The following is a 22,842-nucleotide window of genomic DNA, read 5'->3' as shown; positions in this document are numbered from 1 at the left end:
CCATACTTCTCACTGAAAACTGTACATTGCTGTGAAGATACAGTACTAGCTTTATTTACATGTTTAAGAATTTTGTTTTTCAAAAGGAGAAAATCAAAATAATTGAACCAGTATTACTTAAAAACGTATAACTTAAAGTTTAAATAATTTAAAATCCACTTACTTGAACAATTTTCCTATTGCACAATTTTTTCCATAACTTTGTTAGACAAAACCCCACATAAGCATTTAATAACAGATTAAAATTTTAAAAGCACAAATTATATTGCACCAAAATAAGGTGCTACACAAATTGTATGTCCACTGGAAACTGAGTACCAATAAAACATACATACAGTAAGAGACCCAGGATGCTGAGAGATAAGCATTGAAGACAACTTCCCAGATTTCAAAAAGCGTGAAGTGAGAAACTATATAGAAAATAATGCAAAGTTATTTTTGAACATCAGTAATACACATGCACAAAACAACCTAACATAAGAAAAATGTTTACAATTCCCATATCTTTAAACCCTCTCAGTATCACATGTACTTCACATATGTTTAGCCTATGAATTAGAGGCATATCATGTGAGATAGATCAAAGAAAGCTTTCCCCATCTGTTTTATAATGAAGCAGCCTAGGATTCCTTAAAAAGGTATCTTCAGCATATCAATTCTTTCTCAAAATGCCTTTTTCTGATCACCTTAACTCTGACCTGGAAGTTGATTTTAGGTTCCATACATATTAACCAATGTGCAGCATTAAAAACAATGAGGAAACTTCCGGTGTTTTTCTGAGTAACATTACATTGGAATTTCTCCTACTACTGCTGCAGCCACTGCCACCAAAATTGTGACCTGACACTTCCATAGTAAGCATTTTTCTTGTATACGTCTACTTGAAACCCTTGAAAGTTAGAATCACTTCAACTTAAATGAGTAGGAGTATACTCCGGCCTTCTTGTCTGAATAATTTTCGGTTTGGGTTTCTTCGTGCCTTCCTCTTCCTCCTCCACTTCATTTTCCTGGTCACTCTCACATACGTGGACAACAACACTGGGAGTAGTGTCAGTTGCAGCATGGAGTTCATATTTTTCTCCTGAAAGTTAGAACATTAGCAAAACTGGTCAAAAAGGCTCCATTCTACACAGTAAGCACAGAACATATAGTCTAAATTTAAAGAAAAACAAATAAGAGCTTGCAAATAGTATACTACTGACAAGGCAGTCTGAAGCTAAAGTCCAGCAGGTCAACTTTGGCAGCAAAACTTTCACAGATTGTAGCAAAACCAACACCAAACGTTTTAGGCTCCATTTTCAAAGACTGATGCTCAGTTACTTTGCACATACAACTGCACATACGACTACATGTGTTCATATGAATGTATGGGTATTCACAGTCAGTCATGTGTCGTAGCTAGCCACTTGTGTGCACAAATGATATCCATTTGCGCATGCAGTTGTGGTTTCTCAGCATTCAAATTTTATACACCCATCTTTGACAATCAAGCCTTTTTTAGTGTATCATCGAATCAGAACGAGAGGTTTAGAAGGGACTGCAAGGGTCATCTACTCTAACCCCCTGCCAATATGCAGGATTTGTTGTGTCTAAACCATCCAAGACAGATGGCTATCCAGCCTCCTTTTGAAAACCTCCAGTGAAGGAATTTTCATTAAGTAGTTTGTTCCATTGTCCTACTGTTCTTACAGTCAGGAAGTATTTCCTGAGGTTTAATCAAAATCTTCTATGCTGCAGTTTGAACCCATTGCCTCTTGTCCTACCCTCTATGGCAAAAGAGACATCTTTTCTCCTTCTTTTTTATGGCAGCTTTTCCAAACTAAACATACCCAGTTCCTTCAGCCTTTGCTCATATGGCTTGCATTCCATCCCTTTGATTATCTTTGTCGCTTGCCTCTGGATCCTTTCCAGTTTCTCTATATCCTTTCTATACAGCAGTGACCAAAACTGGACACACAGCTCCAGCTGAAGACTAACCAGCACCAAGTAGAGCGGTACTATCACCTCCTGCGACTTGCATGCTACACCTCTGTTACTGCAACTCAAAATTGCATTTGCTTTTTTTGCAACAACAGTGCATTGTTCACTCATGTTAAGGTTGTGATCCAACACAACTACCAGATCTTCTCAGCAGTGCTGCTGCCAAGCCAGTTATCCCCCGTTCTATATTTGTGCATATGGTTTTTCTTCCCGAAGTATAGCACCTTACATCTGTCTTCGTTGAATTTCATTTTGTTGTTCATAACCCAATTCTCCAATTTATCAAGATCCCTTTGAATTTTAGCTCTAGTCTCCAAAGTGTTTGCAGCTCTACCAGGTTTGTCTCATCTGCAAAATTTTAACAGTATGATCAAATCTGACCATTTAGGAAAACTGTCCATCTCCATACAATGAAGATTTAAAATCACAGAAGCAGATTTTTTCCAAGGCTTCCACTGGCAGAAGTTAATGAAGTTAGATATGGTTTTGATCAGCAAAACCTAAAGGGCTGAATTCTGCCCTGGGATTCCTGTGTAATAACAGAATTGGCTAGAAGGGATTTTACAACATTTAGATATGTTGTGTTATAATTTTGTTATGTCCATTGATTAGTCATTTGACAGTGTCCATCAGAAACAACTCTACAATTTATTATTTTCAAATACCTTTTCGGTAGGAGAGGGAGGTAGGGGAAAGAAACCAGCACTCATATTTCTAAATGTGTTCCATCGGTCACTTTTTCTTCTGTTCCACTCAATTTGGTATGTTTTATCCTCATGCTTTTAAGACCTCAGTATCTTAGCTGTTGCATCACCATGCAAATTGTGGTGCTTGAGACATCAGCTATTTTAGGGAACCAAAGAGCAAGCCAGCCTGGATAGTCTGTAAGGTGTCCCTTGCACAGTTTTTCCCAAACAGTTCTACAGAGAACTGATGAGAGCTCCCACAGAACAAAGAAGGGATTCTGTCTCCAGCTCTGCAGATAAATGGGAGCCAGGCTCTTAGGCCTGGTCCACACTAACCCCCCACTTCGGACTAAGGTACGCAAATTCAGCTACGTTAATAACATAGCTGAATTCGAAGTACCTTAGTCCGAACTTACCGCGGGTCCAGACGCTGCAGGCAGGCTCCCCCGTCGATGCCGCGTACTCCTCTCGCTGAGCTGGAGTACCGGCGTTGACGGCAAGCACTTCCGGGATCGATCCCAGAAGATCGATCGCTTACATCCGGACCAGGAAGTAAGTATAGACGTACCCTTAGAGCTTCCTCTATTCCCCTCTGCCACTGAATCACTGTATAATAAGTCACTTATCCTCTCTGATTTCAAAAAACCCTCTATCAAATGAATACAACACAACATCACCACAGTGGTGTGAGACTTAATATGTGCAACGTCTGCAAATCCTCTGATGAAAGTAGCTAAAGATATGTAAATTATTAATTTACTGTCAGATGGTTGAACAGCAGCAATAGTGTTTAAGAAAAAGTAGTAGTTATATACACCTCTACCCCGATATAACGCGACCCGATATAATATGAATTCGGATAGAACGCGGTAAAGCAGTGCTCCGGGGGGAGGAGGAAGGGGGGCGGGGCTGCACGCTCTTGCGGATCAAAGCAAGTTCAATGTAACGCGGTTTCACCTATAACACGGTAAGATTTTTTGGCTCCCGAGGACAGCGTTATATCGGGGTAGAGGTGTAGTTAAAATATAAATATTTTACAAGTTTCATTTTATTTCTGGGGAAACGTATGTTAGAGTTACAATTTTATTTTAAATCTTGGCATAAAAAAAGTAAGTAGCTTTGCTAAAACTATTGGCTGGTCAAACCTAATTAAAACATTTAGAAAAATGAGTAGTATGCATTATGTAAGGTCATGACCTTCATGAGATTAGCAAGTTGTAATGCAATTCATGCTGTATGGCTCAGCAAGAATGTTTTGTTCTGGCAAGGATATTCCTATGGAAATTTTTATCTTTTTGATACAAAAAAAGTGATTTCAGAAAACAATCCTTGACATAAAAAAACTTCAGAGTGTTTTCTATAGTTAGTAATTTAATTGATAATGAACAGATATCTTGGGAGGGAAAGCTTTTTGAATTATTACTAGTATTCCAAGTCATTTTTTACTCAAACACAAGTATTAAAACTTTAAGCTCAATATCCTTCTTACCTGGCCCTAGCTTGGAGATAGCATAGAGAAGGTCATAGTTAATGACTGGTGTAGCATCTTCTACTTGTTTCCAGCCAACAGGAGGAGAGGCTGGAGGTGAAATCAAAAACTGTTTGTCTGGTTTTGGTGGAGCCAAACGCGAGCTTCCAATGTGCAAAGTCTGGGAGAATAAAACAAACGATTAACTATTACTTTTAACTTTCCATTAATCAGTCATTTACATAGAATTTAAAGTTTGAACAGATATCGTACTACAACAAGCACTGAAGGTGGCAGTATGTAACCATGTGTGATAACATATCAGACATACAAAATTAAAAACCACCATGCTGACAATGCTGACAAAACATGCAGGGAAATGTGCACATCTGCTTTTTTTTTCCGTTTTTGTTTTAATATATAGTTATTTCATCAGAGAAAAATCTGCTCCTAAAAGACCAAAATAGAGGGAAATTAAACAGGGGCTGTAAGGTCTAATGATAAATGGTGTTGAAACTTATTACCACAAGAGGTGAAAATTCCAGAAGGTATATAAATAAACTGGCTCCTTCAGGATTGTCCCTAAGGACATTTGAAACAAACACAAAGGATACAAAGATGAAAGGGACACTCAGATTGATTTTCCCATTAAAGTTTTAAAAGGGGTGCCTAATGATAGCAACCGAAAGTGCACACATTTTCAGAACTGAGGTACAGTTAGAGATCTCCTTGGTCTTTCCTACACTCAGGAATCCAGCAATCAGTGACCCACTGACCACCCATATGGGTTTCCACCAGTGCACCTATAAGTGTAAATAAGAGTATGCAGGGGTTTGCACCAACCAGTGCAACCATACAGGTTTTAGAAAGTATTGACCAGAAATCAGTGTAGCTGTATATACTGGTACAGACCCCTGCACATCCTTGACTATATTTAGAAATCACTGCCAATGCAGCTCCCCAGACCATGTCTGCTGAATCAGGGCTATTTTTGAGAATGGACAAGATTTAACTTCCAAGCCAGTGTTATTTGCATCTCTGTATAACAATCAGAGCAGTGTTTTCTTTACAACTCCACAGACATCAGGTTTGCTGAGAACCCACTCCATGCTACAAGAACTGTGCTCAAGAATGTAAGCTTTGACTGAAGAAAAATTACATTTCTAACTGTTATGATTGCAAAGAGCACCAAACATTAACCAAGTGTAAACTATGCAGGTATGTGTAAGAGTTTGTGCATAGCCAAACAAATTGGTCATCTCAAAGGGGAGTTAACTTATCAAATGATTACCTTATCTAATATTACAAGTTAATTCCCCAATATCATTTACTATTTAGTTGCTTTATGTAGTGTAGTTGGGTCCCAGGATATTAAAGATAAGGTGGGTGAGGTAATATCTTTTATTGGACCAACTTATGTTGGTGAAAGAGACAAGCTTTCGAGCCATACATAGCTCTTCTTCAGGTCTGGGAAAGGTACTCCAAGTATCACAGCTAAATGCAAGGTGGAACAGATTGTTTAGCATAAGTTGTTAGCACATATTCTATTCTAAGGGACCATTCAAGGTAGAGAGGCCAGCTAACACCTTTGCAGTCATAGGACAAAAAAAGAGGACTTAGTGGGTTACATGTAATAAGCCATAGCTCAAAAAGCTTTGGTCCAATAAGATATTACTTCATCCACCTTGTCTCTCTATTTAGTTGCTTATCATTTTGGCAGAAACCTCCAGCTAACGCATTTATCCAACATAATTCCCACACCTTCCCCCAGGTGCCAAAGCTATAACTGTCACTACTCAAGCTGCCAACTATGTTGTCAGTACAAATCCCTGTAGCATCTTTAAAAATATTAATGTATATATTAAACACCTCAAACTAAACTAATTAACACAAAGGACACAATACTAGTACAGTAAAAACTTTTTAAATCTGGCATGTTGGGGTAATGTGGGGTGCCGGTAAGTGAAAAATGCTGGTTAAGAAAGAGGGAGTTTGGGTGCGGGTTCCCACTGGTTCCCAGCCAATGGGAGCTGTGGAGCCAGTGGACAGGGCGGGGGCAGCGCGCAGAGCTGTCTGCTGGGCCTCCGCCTAGGAGTAGCCGGGACAGGTCGCTGCTTGGAAGAGCCTCCCGAGGTAAGCGCCCCCCCGGATCCTGCACCCAACTCCCTCCCAGAGCCCGTGCCCCGCACTCCCTCCCGCGCCCCATCCCCTACTCTCGCACTCCAAACCCCTTGTGGCAGTTCTCCACCTAGGAACAGCCGGGACATGTCGCCGCTTCCAGGGAGCCACATGGAGCCAGGTAGGGAGCCTGACGGTCTGGCACCAACCGGACTATAAACCGGACTTTCTATCAAGATCAGAAATGCTGGTTTATAGAGCTTTCCAGCTGGTACAGGGCCAGATAATACAGCTTTTACTGTACTAGTTATTGGGATTTAATTCAATAAAGCCTTCCATTCCATTGAATAAATGTATTTGAAGCTGCCACAGAATCTTCTATAGCTGCACTGTAGCGATGCAGAATATCTAGGAAGTGTTGCTAACAATTTGGCAAAGAGTAGACATGCTTTCAGTGACATATTCCCCCGCCCACTCCAGTGAAATCTTACAGTTATTTTGTTTTTTAAAACCATCTTTGTTTTATGTTTAATAATCTGAAATTAAAAATTTACCTTTTTTGTCATTACTGACACCAATATAAGCTTGCTTGGACACAGAAGAAGCTATAAAAATGACCCTGGATATCTTTAAGTGTCTCATTAGGAGTTCTGGGGTTACTAGATTTTCAATTAAAGCTGGCTGAAAAGTGTCAAAAAATTTTCAACAGAAAAAGTATTTCCAATAAAATGGAAGTTTTTGCAACAATATTTCATTTTGATTGAAATTGATGAAAAATTTCAGAACATTATGAAAAAGAAGAAGCTAGGAAGAGATGAACACTCCCCTCTTTCAGTGGAAAAAAATTAAAGTAGTGAGAGAAAAAAGTTTTTATATTCAATAAAATCAAGTGTTTTGAATATTCCCAAAAGTTGTTTGAAATTTTACAAAATATACTCCTCCCCTTGTTTACGCAACCAGCTCTTGGTATGACACAGTGTTGAGTACTAGATGTTTGCCCTGTCTTGGGATAAAGGGGAGACAATACACAACCAGGCAGAAACCTAACATATCCATTAGCCTCCAAACACTCCTAAGTTTGGAGGGACCTACCTGATGTTTCTCCAATGACTGCACCAAAACTAAGGTGGGGCAGAGTTTGTCTGGGGCTTACCCAGGAAGGACAACTCTGCTTTATGGGGGGGGGGGGGGGGGGGGGGGGGAGGAAGGAGGTCAGAAACTGCTGCAAAGCTGACCACCGAGCCCCTTTTTACAGCAATGACTCCCTCTCCTCCCCCCCAGGAATGTGAGATCTGAAGGACATAAAGGTATGAAACCTGGGTGGGGCATGTCTCTTTGTTCCATGCAGCAAGGAAGCCAGCACCCACCCTCCCTCTCCTAGTGGAGGTGAATGGCAGGCTGGGTTAGGACCTGCTGTGGGCATTACGCTAGTTGCTCCTTTTAAAGGGGGGCTGGGAAGGAATTTTTCCCGCACCACCAGAATTGGCTTCGGTGGAGTGTTTTTTTTGCCTTCCCCACAGCGGGTGTGAGGGAGGACCTCTTCTAGTGAGAAGAGAAGGTGGCAGGCCATATGTCACAACTTATTTTGTAAGGTTGGGTGGATGGTCAGTGCAGGTACTCCATAGGGAAGGCAGCCAGTGACCAGATAAATGCCATGGTAAAGGACTTAAAAGGAGGTAATGGATAAAGGAACAGAACGGGGGAGGGGGTTGGGGACTCCTCTGGTTGGTACGGCAGGGAGCCAACCCCGGCCCCATTCTCATAGCCCACCTTAACCCTATTACAAGGGTGGTGGATGGTAAGGTCCAAGCCATGGGTCGGCTGGGGGACCTGGATGGAAACAAAGGGGGGGCTGGTGGAAGCCCCAGAGAATTGATTTGAATAAGCAGATATTTGGCCGCACTGTACACTTTATCTGCCAGGTAGTCCCAGACATCTATATAATAAAGTTGCGGCCTAATTAAAATCCATAACGAGTGTCTCCTGTCCTTCTTGCGGTGTACCCAGACAATCGATTTGGTCACTAATGAATGTTACAAATTTTCACGGATCTTTAAAAAAATTATGTACTACAACAGCATAAAACTCAATGGCAAAATGATTACATTTATACAGAAATGCTTGGTAAAACATACCTGAGCAAAATACAGTTTTATTTCTTTTCCAAGAAATTCTGTTTTATGTAGCTGGATTCTAGCATCTGCTGCTGATAAAGGGTTGCTGAAGTTTATTCGTACTCTTTTGAAGCTCTTAAAATACTGAAAGGTGATATCTTTGTCATATGTTCTAAAGAGAGATTCAAATTTGGCCTGAAAAAAAAAAATATTTTTTTTTTACAAAACAAGCCATGTACATGCCACATCCCTTTTTTCTTGTAATTTATTCTCACTCCCTCAAGGACAACTGGTGATTATGATGGTTAATAGTGGCATGCTAAAATATTTTAGTAGAGAATACAGTAAGCCATTCAAAATAAACCAATCATCATTTATTTACAACATAGCAGCTGCTTTTTTCTTGCTGAAATAATACTGCCTTCAAGGTAGAAGAAAAGATTACAAAAAAGTTAAATATGTTGCATGTCTACTGACTTCTGTCTCAATTTTGTGGCATGCAAAAAAAGGTCTATTCACAAGTGATGAAAATCATGGAGTTTTAATTGCTTAGTTTAGTTTATACAGAAATATCTATAAAAAGCAGGCAAAGTAAAGTGAAGGTCAGAAGTCCTTACTCAAGTAAAACTCCTGTTCAGTAGACATGAAAACTGAATATTGTGCTGTACTAAAATGTGCTTGTTTTTAAGGTAACCAGACACCTCAGTAATGTTATGACATATGAAAACTATTTTTTGTACTTGTTTTTAATTTAGGGAAACGAAGTGTGCTTAAGGAAACTTCAGTTATAATGACACACAGTAATTCTATTACACCCTCCATCTATGGATCTCAAAGACCTTTACAAATGAAGACTCAACTCCTTTAGTAAAGAAAGTATTGTTCTAATTACGCAGACATGGAAACAGAGGTGAGGGCCTTGCCCAAGGTTAAAACAGTACATTTGTTGCAGAGTGGGAACAGAACCCAGCCCTTCTGACTCCGAAACCTTGTACTTTTATCGCTGTTGGCCCAATGCCTTAGCCATCCTATCTGGATGACAGTACAAGAGTAAGTCCATCAAAAGTTGGCAGTCTTCACTGACGATTTGTGTAAGGCCTTGGCTACACTGGTGCTTTACAGCGCTGCAACTTGCTGCACTCAGGGGTGTGAAAAAACACCTCCCTGAGCGCAGCGAGTACAGCGCTGTAAAGCGCCAGTGTAATCAGTGCCTGCAGCGCTGCACGCTCGCAGCACTGCAAGCTATTCCCCTCGGAGAGGTGGAGTACATACAGCGCTGTGAAGTCCCTAGTGTAGCCAAGCCCTCACTAATGTTTGAGCTTTTAGAGCACATGGGGCAGCTATCCAAACCGAACTCAGCTATTTTTACATTATTTATGAAGAATGTTTCCATTTTTACTTCAGGGTGCTGAGGGGAAGGGAAGGGAAAAATGAGTCTATGGCTGGCATGCTTGCTGTTTCAGATTTATTTTAAGCACAATGACTCGCTATGTACAGCCCTTAGTAGTAAGTTATGTTTTATGTATTGACATTTTGTATGTTACTAATTCACAGAATCTTACTGATCAGAATGTTCTGACTTCACGTTCATCTTTCAACTGCATTCAGTCTAATCACTGAGTTTTGGATAAGACTACATAGAAGGGTATAAAAAAATAGCGTAATAAATTGTTTTCTTGAACACTTAATTTCATTATTCTCTTATATAAACCTTTGGTTATAGTTTTTATTTAAGCTAAGTGTGGTTCTAACTCACAACAACTTGCTACTGCTATCCCAAGACTCTAAGTAGCAAATATTTATTAGACAAAAGCCAAATATTTCATGAATGCATGTTAACTCAAAACTGTCCTGTCTCTTGTTGGGCTACACTTAGTGTTCTAATAAAAGCAAGTTGTATGTAAACTCCAAGTAGTTTTAATACAATTCTCAAGAATAGAACCCTTAGCACAGGAATTACTTGTTATTGTTAGCCTTCTACACTGGAAAGAAAGCTGCTTTGTATTTCTGAAATCTAAGCCTGTATTTATCTTTTTTCTATATTACACTACTTGGTGCACCAATATCTCATTCATATCTATTCAGAAAAACAGTTTGGTCTATAATTCAGAATTCATATGCACCACTAAACCTTTGGAGACCTTCTGCATGATTAATGAAATGTATAGTATCTTCAATTTTATGTTAGCCAAAAAGAAAAGTCTGTAGTATTATAAAATACTCACCTCACAGATCCAACTTCCAGATGAAATCAGATGTTAGCATCAGTGTCTACTAATAAAATCCAATTGTTTTGTGCCTGACAGGTGTCTTAAGACAGCTAATCAATAATTCTCTGCTGTAAGTCCAACATTTATGTGTTTGTTATTCCTTCATTCTCATCAGTTATATAACTGGAGTGATTGTATTATGTAGCATTCCAACACTACAGCAGTATCACCAATCTTAACGATTACAGTGCTACACCAACTATGTAATTTAAACATCTTCATATATTCTAATATAAATGATCCTATTAGCAACATTTTAAATCTGAACATTACTGAAAATGCCTTCAAATGACATTTTTTCAACTCATACTCACATACACATGCATATATACACAGTATTTTTATGGACAGACTACAAGTATTTGAAAAAGCAGAAGATAAAGATCTTAATGTATCACATGGAATTTAAGACTGAAACATAATACATGAAATACACATTTGCAGACTACAACCTGTTAACTCTGAAATAGTTCTTCCCTACTTCTTAAGCATTATCTGTTTAATGTTTTAAACAGCACAATATTTTTCAACTATTTTAGAACAGCACCTATCCTTCAGTATTTAAGAAGTTCACAGAACTAAAACAACTTTAAAAAAGCCTTACCCTCATTTCAATTTGATTGAAGACATCGCTGTCTGCCACATAGGCAATTAGGGAACCAAAACTGTAGTTAAGGTTCCTAAAATGCATTTTGTGCTTCACTAAAGCAACGTTAGCAGTTCAACACAAATCCAAGGCAATTACTTTTAAGGAAGCTGTTGGTTCTGCAGACTGTGTTTATAAAGGAAAAAAGTCCAACCCCCTCAAAAAAGCTTTCAGTGCATCCCGTAAGTGACAGCAAATTCCTGAACAAAGTCCTGCATGCTTTAAGGCAGGCAGGGACAAAATGTAAGCGTCTACTGGAAAGAGGTGACATCAGCACATTAGTCAGCTTTCCTATGCTAATTAACTTTGCTTTGGAAGATGGAAAAAACAGCTGAGGTTTGCACAGCAGCTGCTTTATCAACTCCTCTTGCAGCATAGTTTCCATTGGTAGTAATTCCATTCAGCACTCAGACAACATGCTCTTCACTTGAATGGGCCAACCCATCTTAAGATGGAAAATGTTACTGCTAAAGGACCAATGTCTACAGTAATAAGCAGTTATTAGCCAGCAGGGAAATTTCAAGACTTTGGAAACCAGAAAACAAATCCCTCAGTAAATTTAGTCCTTGTACTTTCCGAAAACGTACAAGAAGTTTTAAGTTGGGGATTAGAGGAAATCTATTTTGAAAAATATTTTTTCCAATGAAATATTTTATAGTGGAAATTCATTTTGAAATACTTTTTCCAATTAAACTTTATGGAGAAATTTCCTGCTTCCACTTTATTTGATTCTCTTATGGTCTCAAGGCCCTGTAATATGAAATCATACAAGAGCTCAATTAGTAGTTTACTACTAGGATTTTAATACAAAACCCTGATTCTCATTGCTGTAAAACTGTAAAGCCTACACTTATATCCCCTGTTCAATGAATTCAGAGTGTTGTTTGGAGAAAGTTTCCAGGGAATAGAGCAAGATGGAGAGATTTAAATCAAGGCTATTTAAGTCACTAATTTAAAATATTTATATCAGATCAGATGGAGCCTTTGTAAAGCTAATTTGAAAATCTGTGCTATTGCAACTATAAATTTTAATCTAATGAACAAAATTACAAATGCTTTTTTTAGTTAGTTTATTTTAGTATAAATTCTACTACAGTTAAGGTATCTTATTTGAATTTTACAAAGCAGCTACAGGCAAAAAACAAAACAAGGACAATTAAGAGTTTGTAGGACAAGGACTAAAACCAGCATGTAACTTTACTCAAATGAAGAGTCCCTTTGACTTCAGTGGGACTACTCATCTGCTTAGTTAAGTATGTGCATAAGTATTCGCAGCACCAGAGGCTAAAAGTTCTTAATATTTGTGTACAAAATCTTTGTCACTTCAAAACAAAATTGCTTCACCGTTTAAAAAGTTTACACTTTCAATACATTAAATTACTGTAAACTATTTTGTACACAGGCCGAAGTTTTCAAAACTATGAGCCTAAAATTAGGCTCTCAAGCCCATATATAGGCACTTAAAGGTGGAATTTTCAAAAGCACAAGTTACACTGAGTTCACCTGAGAACAGCCTAGCTCCATCCTCTTTGAAACCCCCCTTCAGGTAGTTGAAGGCTGCTATCAAATCCCCCCCCCCCTCTTCTGCAGACTAATAAGCCCAGTTCCCTCAGCCTCTCCTCGTAAATCATGTGCCCCAGCCCCCTAATAGTTTTCGTTGCCGTCCGCTGGACTCTCTCCAATTCGTCCACATCCTTTCTATAGTGGGGGGCCCAAAATTCGACGCAATACTCCAGAAGTGGCCTCACCGGTGCCGAATAGAGGGAAATAATCACTTCCCTCAATCTGCTGGCAATGCTCCTACTAATGCAGCCCATTACGCCGTTACCCTTCTTGGCAACAAGGGCACACTGTTGACTCATATCCAGCTTCTCGTCCTCTGTAATCCCCAGGTCCTTTTCTGCAGAACTGCCGCTTAGCCAGTCGGTGCCCCAGCCTGTAGCAGTGCATGGGATTCTTTCGTCCTAAGTGCAGGACTCTGCACTTGTCAAACCTCAGATTTCTTTTAGCCCAATCCTCCAATTTCTCTAGGTCACCCCTGCACGCAGAGCCACGTAGGGAGCCTGCCACCAACCAGACTATAAACCGGACTTTCAATGAAGATCAGAAATGCTGGTTATATAAAAATATTAATGTCAGCATTTTCTTTGCCAGTAATGCCTGCCATTTTCATCATATGGAGTGAACAAAAGTATTTTAAGAACTCTAAAAGCAAGAATACCTCTTTGAATATACATATATATCCCAAACCCCACTTACTTCAAAAGTGGAAGACTAATTTAAAAATTTCTCTATACTGATACACCCAGAAATCCAGCTTTCAGCAATGAACTGAACAAGTCAACTTAAATCACAACTGTGATATCACAGCATTAACTGACCACATACTTAGTCAATTTATTCTAGTTCTTGTTGCAGAGTTCTATATTCAGTTTATTTCTACTCAGAAGCCGTTTTTTCCTGAACGTCACCTTCATGGTATAGTAAGCGTATTACTAGTAGTCTGCCCAAAGCATGATGTTGTATTTGAATGTGGGGGGTCAACTAAGAGACAAGATTTTGACCGTGTAACAACCATTCTAGATGCAGTAACTCCTCGCTTAACGTTGTAGATATGTTCCTGAAAAATGCGACTTTAAGCGAAACAATATTAAGCGAATCCAATTTCTCCATAAGAATTAATGTAAATGGGCGGGGGGAAATTAGGTTCCAGGGAAATTTTTTTCACTAGACAAAAGACTATATTTTATATTATACACACACATACACACACACACAGTATAAGTTTTAAACAAACAATTTAATACTGTACACAGCAATGATGATTGTGAAGCTTGGTTGAGGTAGTGAAGTCAGTGGGTGGAAGAGGGTGGGATATTTCCCAGGGAATGCCTTACTGCTAAATGATGAACTAGCAGTCAGCTCAGCACTCAAGGGTTAACACATTGTTGTTAATGTAGCCTCACACTCTACAAGGCAGCACGAACGGAGGGAGGAGAGACAGCATGGCAGACAGAGACAGAGACACACACTCTGTGTGAGGCCTGGTCTACACTAACCCTCCAATTCGAACTAAGGTACGCAACTTCAGCTATGTGAATAACGTAGCTGAAGTCGACGTACCTTAGTTCGAACTTACCGCGGTCCAGACGTGGCAGGCAGGCTCCCCCGTCGACTCCGCGTACTGCTCTCTCCGAGCAGGATTACCGGAGTCGACGGCGAGCACTTCTGGGTTCGATTGATCGCGTCCAGACAAGACGCGATAAATCGAACCCGGAAGTTCGATTGCCAGCCGCCGAACTACCGCGTAAGTATAGACAAGCCCTGAGAGAGACTTGCATTGCCCCTTTAAGTATGCTGACCCCACTCTAAGTACATTGCCTTTTTAAGTAGATTAGCAAATTGAGACAGCAGCTGCTGCCAGCAAACTCCCTCAGTCCTGAGCCCTGTAGTGTCCCCCCCTGTGGAGATAAGGTACAGGAGATGGGGGTACAGGAGTGGGGGGAAGGAGACACCCTGACATTAGCACCCCTCATCCCCTCCGCCCCCTGCACAGCAAGCAGGAGTCTCCTGGGAGCAGCTCCAAGGCAGAGGGCAGGAGCAGCACACAGCAGTAGGGGGAGGGAGAAGCTGAGCTGCCCGACAATTGATAGCCTGCTGGGCGGCTGCTGCACAGGGAACTTAGGGGAGCGGGGAATAGGGGGGCTGCCGGTCCACCCTGGTTCCAAGCCCCAACCAGCTAGCTCCATCGGGCTGCTCTTCCTGCACACAGTGGACAAAGCAGGCGGCTGCCAAACGTTATAAGGGAGCATTGCACAACTTTAAACGAGCATGTTCTCTAATTGATCAGCAACGTAACAACGAAACAACGTTAACTGGGACGACTAAGTGAGGAGTTACTGTACATAGTTTTAGGGCCTAATCCTGCTCCCACTGATGTCAATGTGTAGCATTCCTCTTGGGACTTTAATGGAAACAGGATTGGACCTTAATTTGCTATGGAAAACACACACGGCATTTTCTCACAAAAGCAGTTTCCATAAGAGGTAATGGAACTAAGGAGAACTTAGTTCTATGGGAAATGAGGCATAAAAAAAAAACCTATCAGTCTTCCTGTGCTAATGCTCCTCTTCCTGTCACTATGGCCCAAACAGGATGACTTCATGTTTCTTCCTGATGGCACAGTCACCCACATTCTGGAGATTACTTTTGAGGCTCAAAACCTGACTGAGGCTTCTGGGTTATTGTAATACAAGTCAACAAAATCATCAATGTTCCATGAAAGTGTTTAGCATTCCACAGGATTGATTCCTTATACTGTACTCCTTGCACTTAAAACAGAACATCCTGCTTCCTGAATGCATGTATGGTACTTTTTTTTTTTTTTTTTTTTTAAAACAGCAAAGACACATAGGTATGGGGAGAAACCAGTTTATGTTGTGCTCTATATTATCCTTGCACCTCAGTTAAGGTTACATCACCACTTAAGCCCCAAGGAGTTAACTCTGCCCCCCCCCCAAAAAAAATAACCAAACAAACAAACAAAAACCAGTCCTGCTCCAAAACTTCACATATAATGCATCAGTCAGAGAACAAACTGTTTTGGCTTCAATCTGAAAAGTGAAGTTTGGCAAGAGATTAGTTTAAAACAGAGTCTAACCCACTGGTGCTGTATTTTGATTAAAAGAAACAGTCTACATGCTCTGAGATAGTCTGTTAAAAATAAGATAGTGTATTATAACATATCTTATTTTTAACAGAATATCTCAGAGCATGTAGACTGTGTTTCTTTTAATCAAAATAACTTGCTGTGTCTTTATACAAGAAAATAAATGTATACTGTCAACTATTCTGTTTTATCTAATAAAGCATTAGTAATTAAAGCAGTACTCTGCCTTGAAGAACTGAATATCTATTTTAGAAGCAATCAGAAGTTACAACAAAATAACTATTACAACTTCCTGAAGTGTGTGACAAAGTTTACTCGGTGGCAATGTTGTTTTATAGCATTTGATATCGCCACACAAATGACACATCATGAAAGAAAAACTGAAAAAATGTAGGATTTCACAGAATCTGTCTCTGGCTGCTCTATTGCAATATCACCTTTCCTTCTTCCCCACTCTTGACTACTAGGGACATGCACAATTTGATGCTTTGCCGCCATGTTGGCCTGGTGCACCAGCAGGGGGAGAAGAAAGGGGAAGCAGAGAGGGACCCTGCCTGCCTAAATCGAGGTGCCACAGCAGACTTTTGTGGCTGAAGGGGAAATGGCAGCACCCACGTAAAGACACTCCAGTAGGGTTGCCAACCTTCCCAGTTTCGCCGGGAGTCTCCCAGAATTGGGCTCTATCTCCTGGACACTACTGAAGCCTCACAGGGAGATGTTAGGCCACTAAAAGTCTGGTGGCGCAGCGGGGCTAAGGCAGGTTCCCTGCCTGCCCTGGCCTCGCACCGCTCCCGGAAGCAGCCCCGAGCGCTGACTCTGCAGCTCCCATTGGCCGGGAACTGTGGCCAATGGGAGATGCGGGGCGGTGCCTGCAGGCAGGGGCAGCACCTGGACCCCCCTACCCCCTCAGGGGCCACAGGGACATGCTGGCTGCTTCCGGGAGCAGTGTGAGGTAAGCTGCCTGGCCGGAGCCTGCACCCCTCACCCACACCCCAACCCTGAGCCCCCTCCTGCACCCAAACTCCTTCCCAGAGCCTACACCCCTTCCTTCACCCCAACCCTCTGTCCCAGCCCTGAGCCCCCTCCTGGAGCCCACACCCCATGCCCCCTCCTGCACTCCAACCCCCTCCCCCAGCCCTGAGTCCCCTCTAGCACCCAAACTCCCTCCCAGAACTTGCACCCCGCCTACACCATCCTGCACCCCAACACCCTGTCCCAGGCGCAGCCTGGAGCCCTCTCCCACACTCTGAACCCCTTGGCCCCAGCCCAGAGCCAGCACCCCCACCCACATCCCAACCCCCTGCCCCAGCAACGTGAAAGTGAGTGAGAGAGAGTGAGTAATGGAGGAAGTGGGGGTGGAGTGAGCAGGACAGGGCCTCGAAGAAGGGCGTGGCTGGGGTGGGGCCTCAGGGAAGGGGCATGGCAGGGGTGTTTGGGTTTGTGTGATTAGACTGTTGGCAACCTTACACTCCAGCTGGATGCAAGAGGAACCTGCTGAACATGCAACAGGGCTATCAAACACAGAAATAGCACACGGGATAAGAGAATCATGGCAGCTCTGCTTTCTTAATGTTTTCATTTCCAGCCAAAGCCTCAGGGATTGTGACTGATAAAGCCCAAGTTTCTAGACGCTGATTTCTGCCATTAAGTTGCTGTGAGAGTAGAGAAGAGGCTGGCTGGAGACTGCAGTCCCCTATTCTTGTACCCTCCAGCTACTCCTCCTCCACGATGCTTAGTTGGTAGCAGTTTCAGGACAGAAAAGCAGACCTGAGTGGAAGCCCAAGCAGCAGGGTTTTTTTGGAGGGTTGGGGGAGAGAGATGATGGGTCACAGATAGGTGACAAGTGGACAGTGGAAATATGAATGGACAAGTGGAATAGTGGGAACATGAAGGGGAATAAGGAGACACAAAGCCACAAATGGTGTATAAAAGGATATCAGGAATTCCAGGGGACACATGCAAGACAAACATGCAGAAGGGGGCACAAAAAAAGAGGAAAGCCACAAACATCACTTTTTTTAGTTGACACCTATGCTATCACTGACTGGGAAACCAAGGAGGAAAACCTATGTAATATCAGAAGTTACAGAATTGACAATGCTGTTAAAGAAACGTTTGTCCTACAAGCAACAAAACCAGAATTTCATAATCCAGCTGATGCCTTCTTACACTTGGTGAATGTTTACACCAAACCTCAAAAGGTTCATAACCCAAACACTCCCACCTTATTATACAGTTGTTGATTTTCTGTGTCTATGTACTGTTTCCATTCATGTTTTTATGTACTAAATAAAGTTTAAGATAATAAAGGTTAAACACTACCCTGGAGTATTCTGGAATGAAATTTCCTAATAGCATTGATAGGTTTTGTTTTTCAAAGTCAGGGAAACAAGATTATCTATACATGTCTGGTATCAGGAAAGTATATTTTTTGCGCATGTGTGAAAATTGAAGTCAACCTCTTACCCAGATCCCAATAAAGGAACAGGAATGCATAAGTGTGTGAAAGGCATTCTAAAGAACAGGATGTGAAAGACAGCCTCATTCCTGTTTTGCACTCTGGATGAGAGGTTATTTTTAAGGCACACTCTGAAAAAAGAACTGAAGAAATTACTCAAGGAAAGAAAAAAAGAGGCAAACTCAAGTTAGACAGAGTCAGCCAAAACACTCTTTACTCTGTACCTGTGTAAATGGTTGCCCTGAACACTCGAACCAAATTATCAACATTTTAGTCATACAAGGGACATACAAGAAACCTCTTTGAGCATCTCTAATTTTCCAGTCAGTGGGAGCAAGAAACTTTCTTGTAAGGAGAGAAACTAATTTAACAAGAGGCTACTGTCTTTACATCTTTGTCAGCTGGCTGATCCACAAAAGAGTAGTAGGGACAGGGATCAGAACTTCCTTGCCTCCCATATAGTGAAAGAGTCTATGTTGGCAGTTAGCAGTACATGAGGCTTAAAAAAAGTAACATGATAGAGAAACAGGAGATATGCATATAAAGAGGATGATTCTGCAATAATTTTAAGAGTCAGATGTTTTGGGTTTTGGTTTTTTTTTTAGTTTTTTAATCTGGATGTTTTTGTTTTTTAATGCCTCTTTTGGCAAGTCTAATGGGACTTCCCATGACACAAAAACAATTGGCAGATAAATTATGCCTGACAGACTGTTTGTGGGCACCTGACAGCCTTGATCTTTCTCATCCAGCAAGGAAAACAGTGCAAAGTGGATGCATCTTCTTATGTAGCCATGCAAATATACAGCACTCCTGCAGCTATTTTAAGTAAGTCCCTGCAGTGCCATGCAAAACCATACATGAAAGAAGTTAAGCAGTGGTTTTGCAGTTGTTCTCAATTAACACCATAATAGAGGATAAAACAAAGTATATCCCAAATAAAAAAATAATTAATAAGACACCAAAAACACCATCATGGCTAAACAGCAGAGTAAAAGGTGGTTAGAGGCAAAAAGGCATCCTTTAAAAATTGGAAGTCAAATCCTAGTGAGAAAAATAGAAAGGAGCATAAACTCTGGCAAGTCAAGTGTAAATGTATATTAGGCAGGCCAAAAAAGAATTTGAAGAGCAATTAGCTAAGGACAGAAACACTAAACAGAATTTTTTTTTCAAGTGCATCAGAAGCAGGAAATCTGCCAAACAGTCAGTATAGTCACTGGGCAATCAAGGTGCTAAAGTAGCACTCAAGGAAGACAAGTTTCAGAGTGGTAGCCCTGTTAGAGCCTGTATCAGCAATTGTAAAGAAGCTAAATGAATTCTTTGCATTGCACTGAAGAGGATATGAGGGAGATTTCCACACCTGAGGTGACAGATCTGAGGAACAGTCCCATATTGAGGTGTCAATAGGAGGCTTTGAAGCAAATCAATAAATTAAACAGTAATAAGACACTAGGACCAGGTGGTATTCACCTAAGAGTTCTGAAGAAATTCAAATATGAAATTGGAACGTAACCTATAGCTTAAATCAACCTCTGTACCAGATGACTGGAGAATAACTAATATAGTGCCTATTTTTAAAAAAGGCTCCAGTGGCAATTCTGGTAATTACAGGCTGGTAAGCCTAACTTCAGTAGCAGGCAAATTTGCTCAAACTATAGTAAACAAAATTATCAGAGATACATAGATAAACACGATATATTGTGGAAGAGTCAACACAGCTTTTGTAAAGGGAAATCATGTTTCACGGATTTACTAGAATTCTTTGAGTCAATAAACATGTGGACAACAGTGATCCAGTTGATATAGAGTACTTAGAGACTTTCAGAAAGCTGTTGACAAGGTCATTCACCAAATGTTCTTAAGCAAATTATGCAGTCATGGATATGAGGGAAGGTCCTCTCATGGATCAGTAACTGGTTAAAAGAAAGGAAACAAAGGGTAGGTCTAAATGATCGATTTTCCATGACAAAAAAAGGTAAAAAGCAAGGTCCCCCAAGGATCTATACTGGGACCCATGCTGTACAACGTATTCATAAATGATCTGGACAGGGGAGTGAACAGTGAAGTGACAAAATTTGCTGACATACAAAATTACTCAAGATAGTTAAGTCCAAAGCTGACTGTGAAGAGCTACAAAAGGTATCTCACACAATTAGGCAACAAAATGGCAGATGAAATTCAATGTTGGTAAGTGCAAAGTAATGCACATTGGAAAACATAATCCCAACTATACATACAATATGATGGGGTCTAAATTAGCTGTTACCACTCAAGAAAGATATTGGAGTCATCGTGGATAATTCTCTGAAAACATCCATTCAATATGCAGCAGCAGTCAAAAAAGCTAACAATGTAAGGAACTATTAGGAAAGGGATAGATAATGAAACAGAAAATATCATAATGCCACTATATAAACCCATACCTTGAATACTGCATGCAGTTCTGGTTGCCCCAACTCAAAAAAGATATATTAGTGGAGAATGTGCACAAAAGGGCAACAAAAATTATTAGGCGTATAGAACAGCTTCCAGACAAGGAGATATTAAAGAGACTAGGATTGTACAGCTTAGAAAAGAAACAACTAAGGGGGTGAAATGATAGCGATCTATAAAATCATGAACGGTGTAGAGAAAAATTAATAGGAAGGGGTCATTTGCCCCTTAACATACCAAAACCCAGAGGTCACCCAATGACATTAATAGGCAGAATGTTTAAAAACAAACATAAGGAAGTACTTTTTCACACAATGCACGGTCAACATCATTGCCAGGGGATATTGTGAAGGCCAAAAGGATAACTAACTGGGTTCAAAAAAGAATTAGATAATTCATGGAGGAATTAGGGATATACTGAAACTATTTTAACACAGGCGAGCCAATCAAACATGCTTTTTCCTTAGAAGATTTATTACATTTCCCATATTTTATACATTTATTTCAGCCTGGAAACTGACCTTTAAAAAAGTATTTAAATATCAATTGATTAATATTTACCACAGTATTAATGACAGCAAAAGCTGCGTGTGTGTTTAAATGGAGGAAATTGTGAAGCCACAAGGCCTATGTAGTAAATTATACAATGGGTTTTGTTCTTCTGGGGTCATAAGTGAGTCATAAGGGAATTATAGAAGCATTTTCCCAGAGATACAACACCTTTTTAAATAAAGGAAACAGCCTACAGGGAAGCATGTAGCCAGAACAAAATGATAGAAATACTTGGGAAAGAAAATCCAGTGACACTAAAGGACGATTCTGTGTTTTTTTCTTTAAAAAAATGAGATCATAACACTTTTGTCTTGAAACAATGAGTACTGCCACTATGAGGAAATTTAAGAGGCTGGTAATGGGAAAAGTAATTGCTGGATTTGTAGGCCTCTTTAGAATCAACTCTCCTCCTCTGTGGTAGAGGGGAAAATATCCCAAGAGAAATTAATTAAAAAAAAAAAAAAAGCAACAAACCCATCTATTTAGTTTTAGTAGCACATTTAAAGAGGGTAAGAATTTTTACCATAAAATAGCATTAATAAGGAAATTCTTGTTAAATAAGAAATAAAGATCTGAAAAACAGTTTCAGTGGAGATAAAAGTATCTGCAAGACTACATATAAGAAGAATAGAAATAAGTAATAAGTAATGTTTTTTCCTAGAGATATACACCATACATAAAAATACATGTAAAGCCTCAGGGTGAATTTATTACTGTGCTGTGGAATACAGGAAGCATCAGGTATTCTTCCCACTACTGTACCTAGGAAAAAAATGAAAGCCGCTTGAAAAGAGAGTTTTAGAGGGTATTAGTTTGAACATCAGGTCTGGGGAAAAGTTATAGACAAAATTATGGGTATTTAAGGCAAATTAAATATTAGAAAGAAAAAAGGGGGCACGCAGTATAAAACAGTAACTAAAGCCAAAAAGTGGTCCATCAGAAATTTGAGTGAGGTTGTGCACATAGCAGATGAAGAATACTTTGTTTTGTAAGGAGTAAACAGCTATAAAGTTATTTAGAAAGAGATACATTCTGTATAGTTTAATTATTCTGTACTGTATCGCAGTAGCATCTAGAGCCCTATTGTGCACAGTGCTGCATGAACTCAGAATGGAGCAATATTCCTTGCCCCAAGGGCTTACAATTCAAATTTGGACCAGATAGAACTGATTCTCCATCTTACCAGAGCTCTGTTTGGCTGAGGAATAGGAGTAGGTGGGGAAGAGGAAGGGGAGAAATGGGGGGAAGGGAGGAAAGTGGCTTCATGCACCTTTACACTTCTTCATATTGACACTTCTCACAGCTGGAGTGCAGCAACACTCCAGCCCTTCCCCAGTACAACTCCTATGCCAGGGGCTTGTGAGAAGGGTAGGGTCACGTATACATCACCTGAGGAAATCCCTATGCTAGGCTTGTATCCTGGCAAGAGAAATATGCCGTCATCATGCTAC

General features: G+C 40.4%; 1 protein-coding gene across 2 annotated transcripts in view; it reads right to left on the bottom strand.

The window, feature by feature from the left end:
- Nucleotides 1–682: 682 nt before the first annotated feature.
- RCAN1 (regulator of calcineurin 1) overlaps nt 683–22,842 on the bottom strand; it is a 70,483-nt gene continuing 48,323 nt past the window's right edge. Inside the window, exons 1-4 of one of the 2 annotated variants that reach the window (XM_024197065.3) lie at nt 11,241–11,595; nt 8,388–8,561; nt 4,156–4,315; nt 683–1,081 (exon numbers count right to left, since the gene is read on the bottom strand). In XM_024197065.3, the coding sequence (XP_024052833.1) occupies nt 909–1,081; nt 4,156–4,315; nt 8,388–8,561; nt 11,241–11,327 (594 nt within the window). In that variant the 5' untranslated portion in view covers nt 11,328–11,595 and the 3' untranslated portion in view covers nt 683–908. Of the gene's footprint in view, nt 1,082–4,155; nt 4,316–8,387; nt 8,562–11,240; nt 11,596–22,842 lie in introns of those variants that run through there. The other variant, XM_024197064.3, reaches the window with a different exon arrangement.

This window comes from Terrapene carolina, unplaced genomic scaffold (assembly GCF_002925995.2).
Source record: "Terrapene carolina triunguis isolate 2854851 unplaced genomic scaffold, T_m_triunguis-2.0 Scaffold31, whole genome shotgun sequence".
NCBI lineage: Eukaryota > Metazoa > Chordata > Testudines > Emydidae > Terrapene > Terrapene triunguis.
Note: the sequence above shows the minus strand (reverse complement) of the source record. Positions and strands in the feature narration are given on the sequence as shown.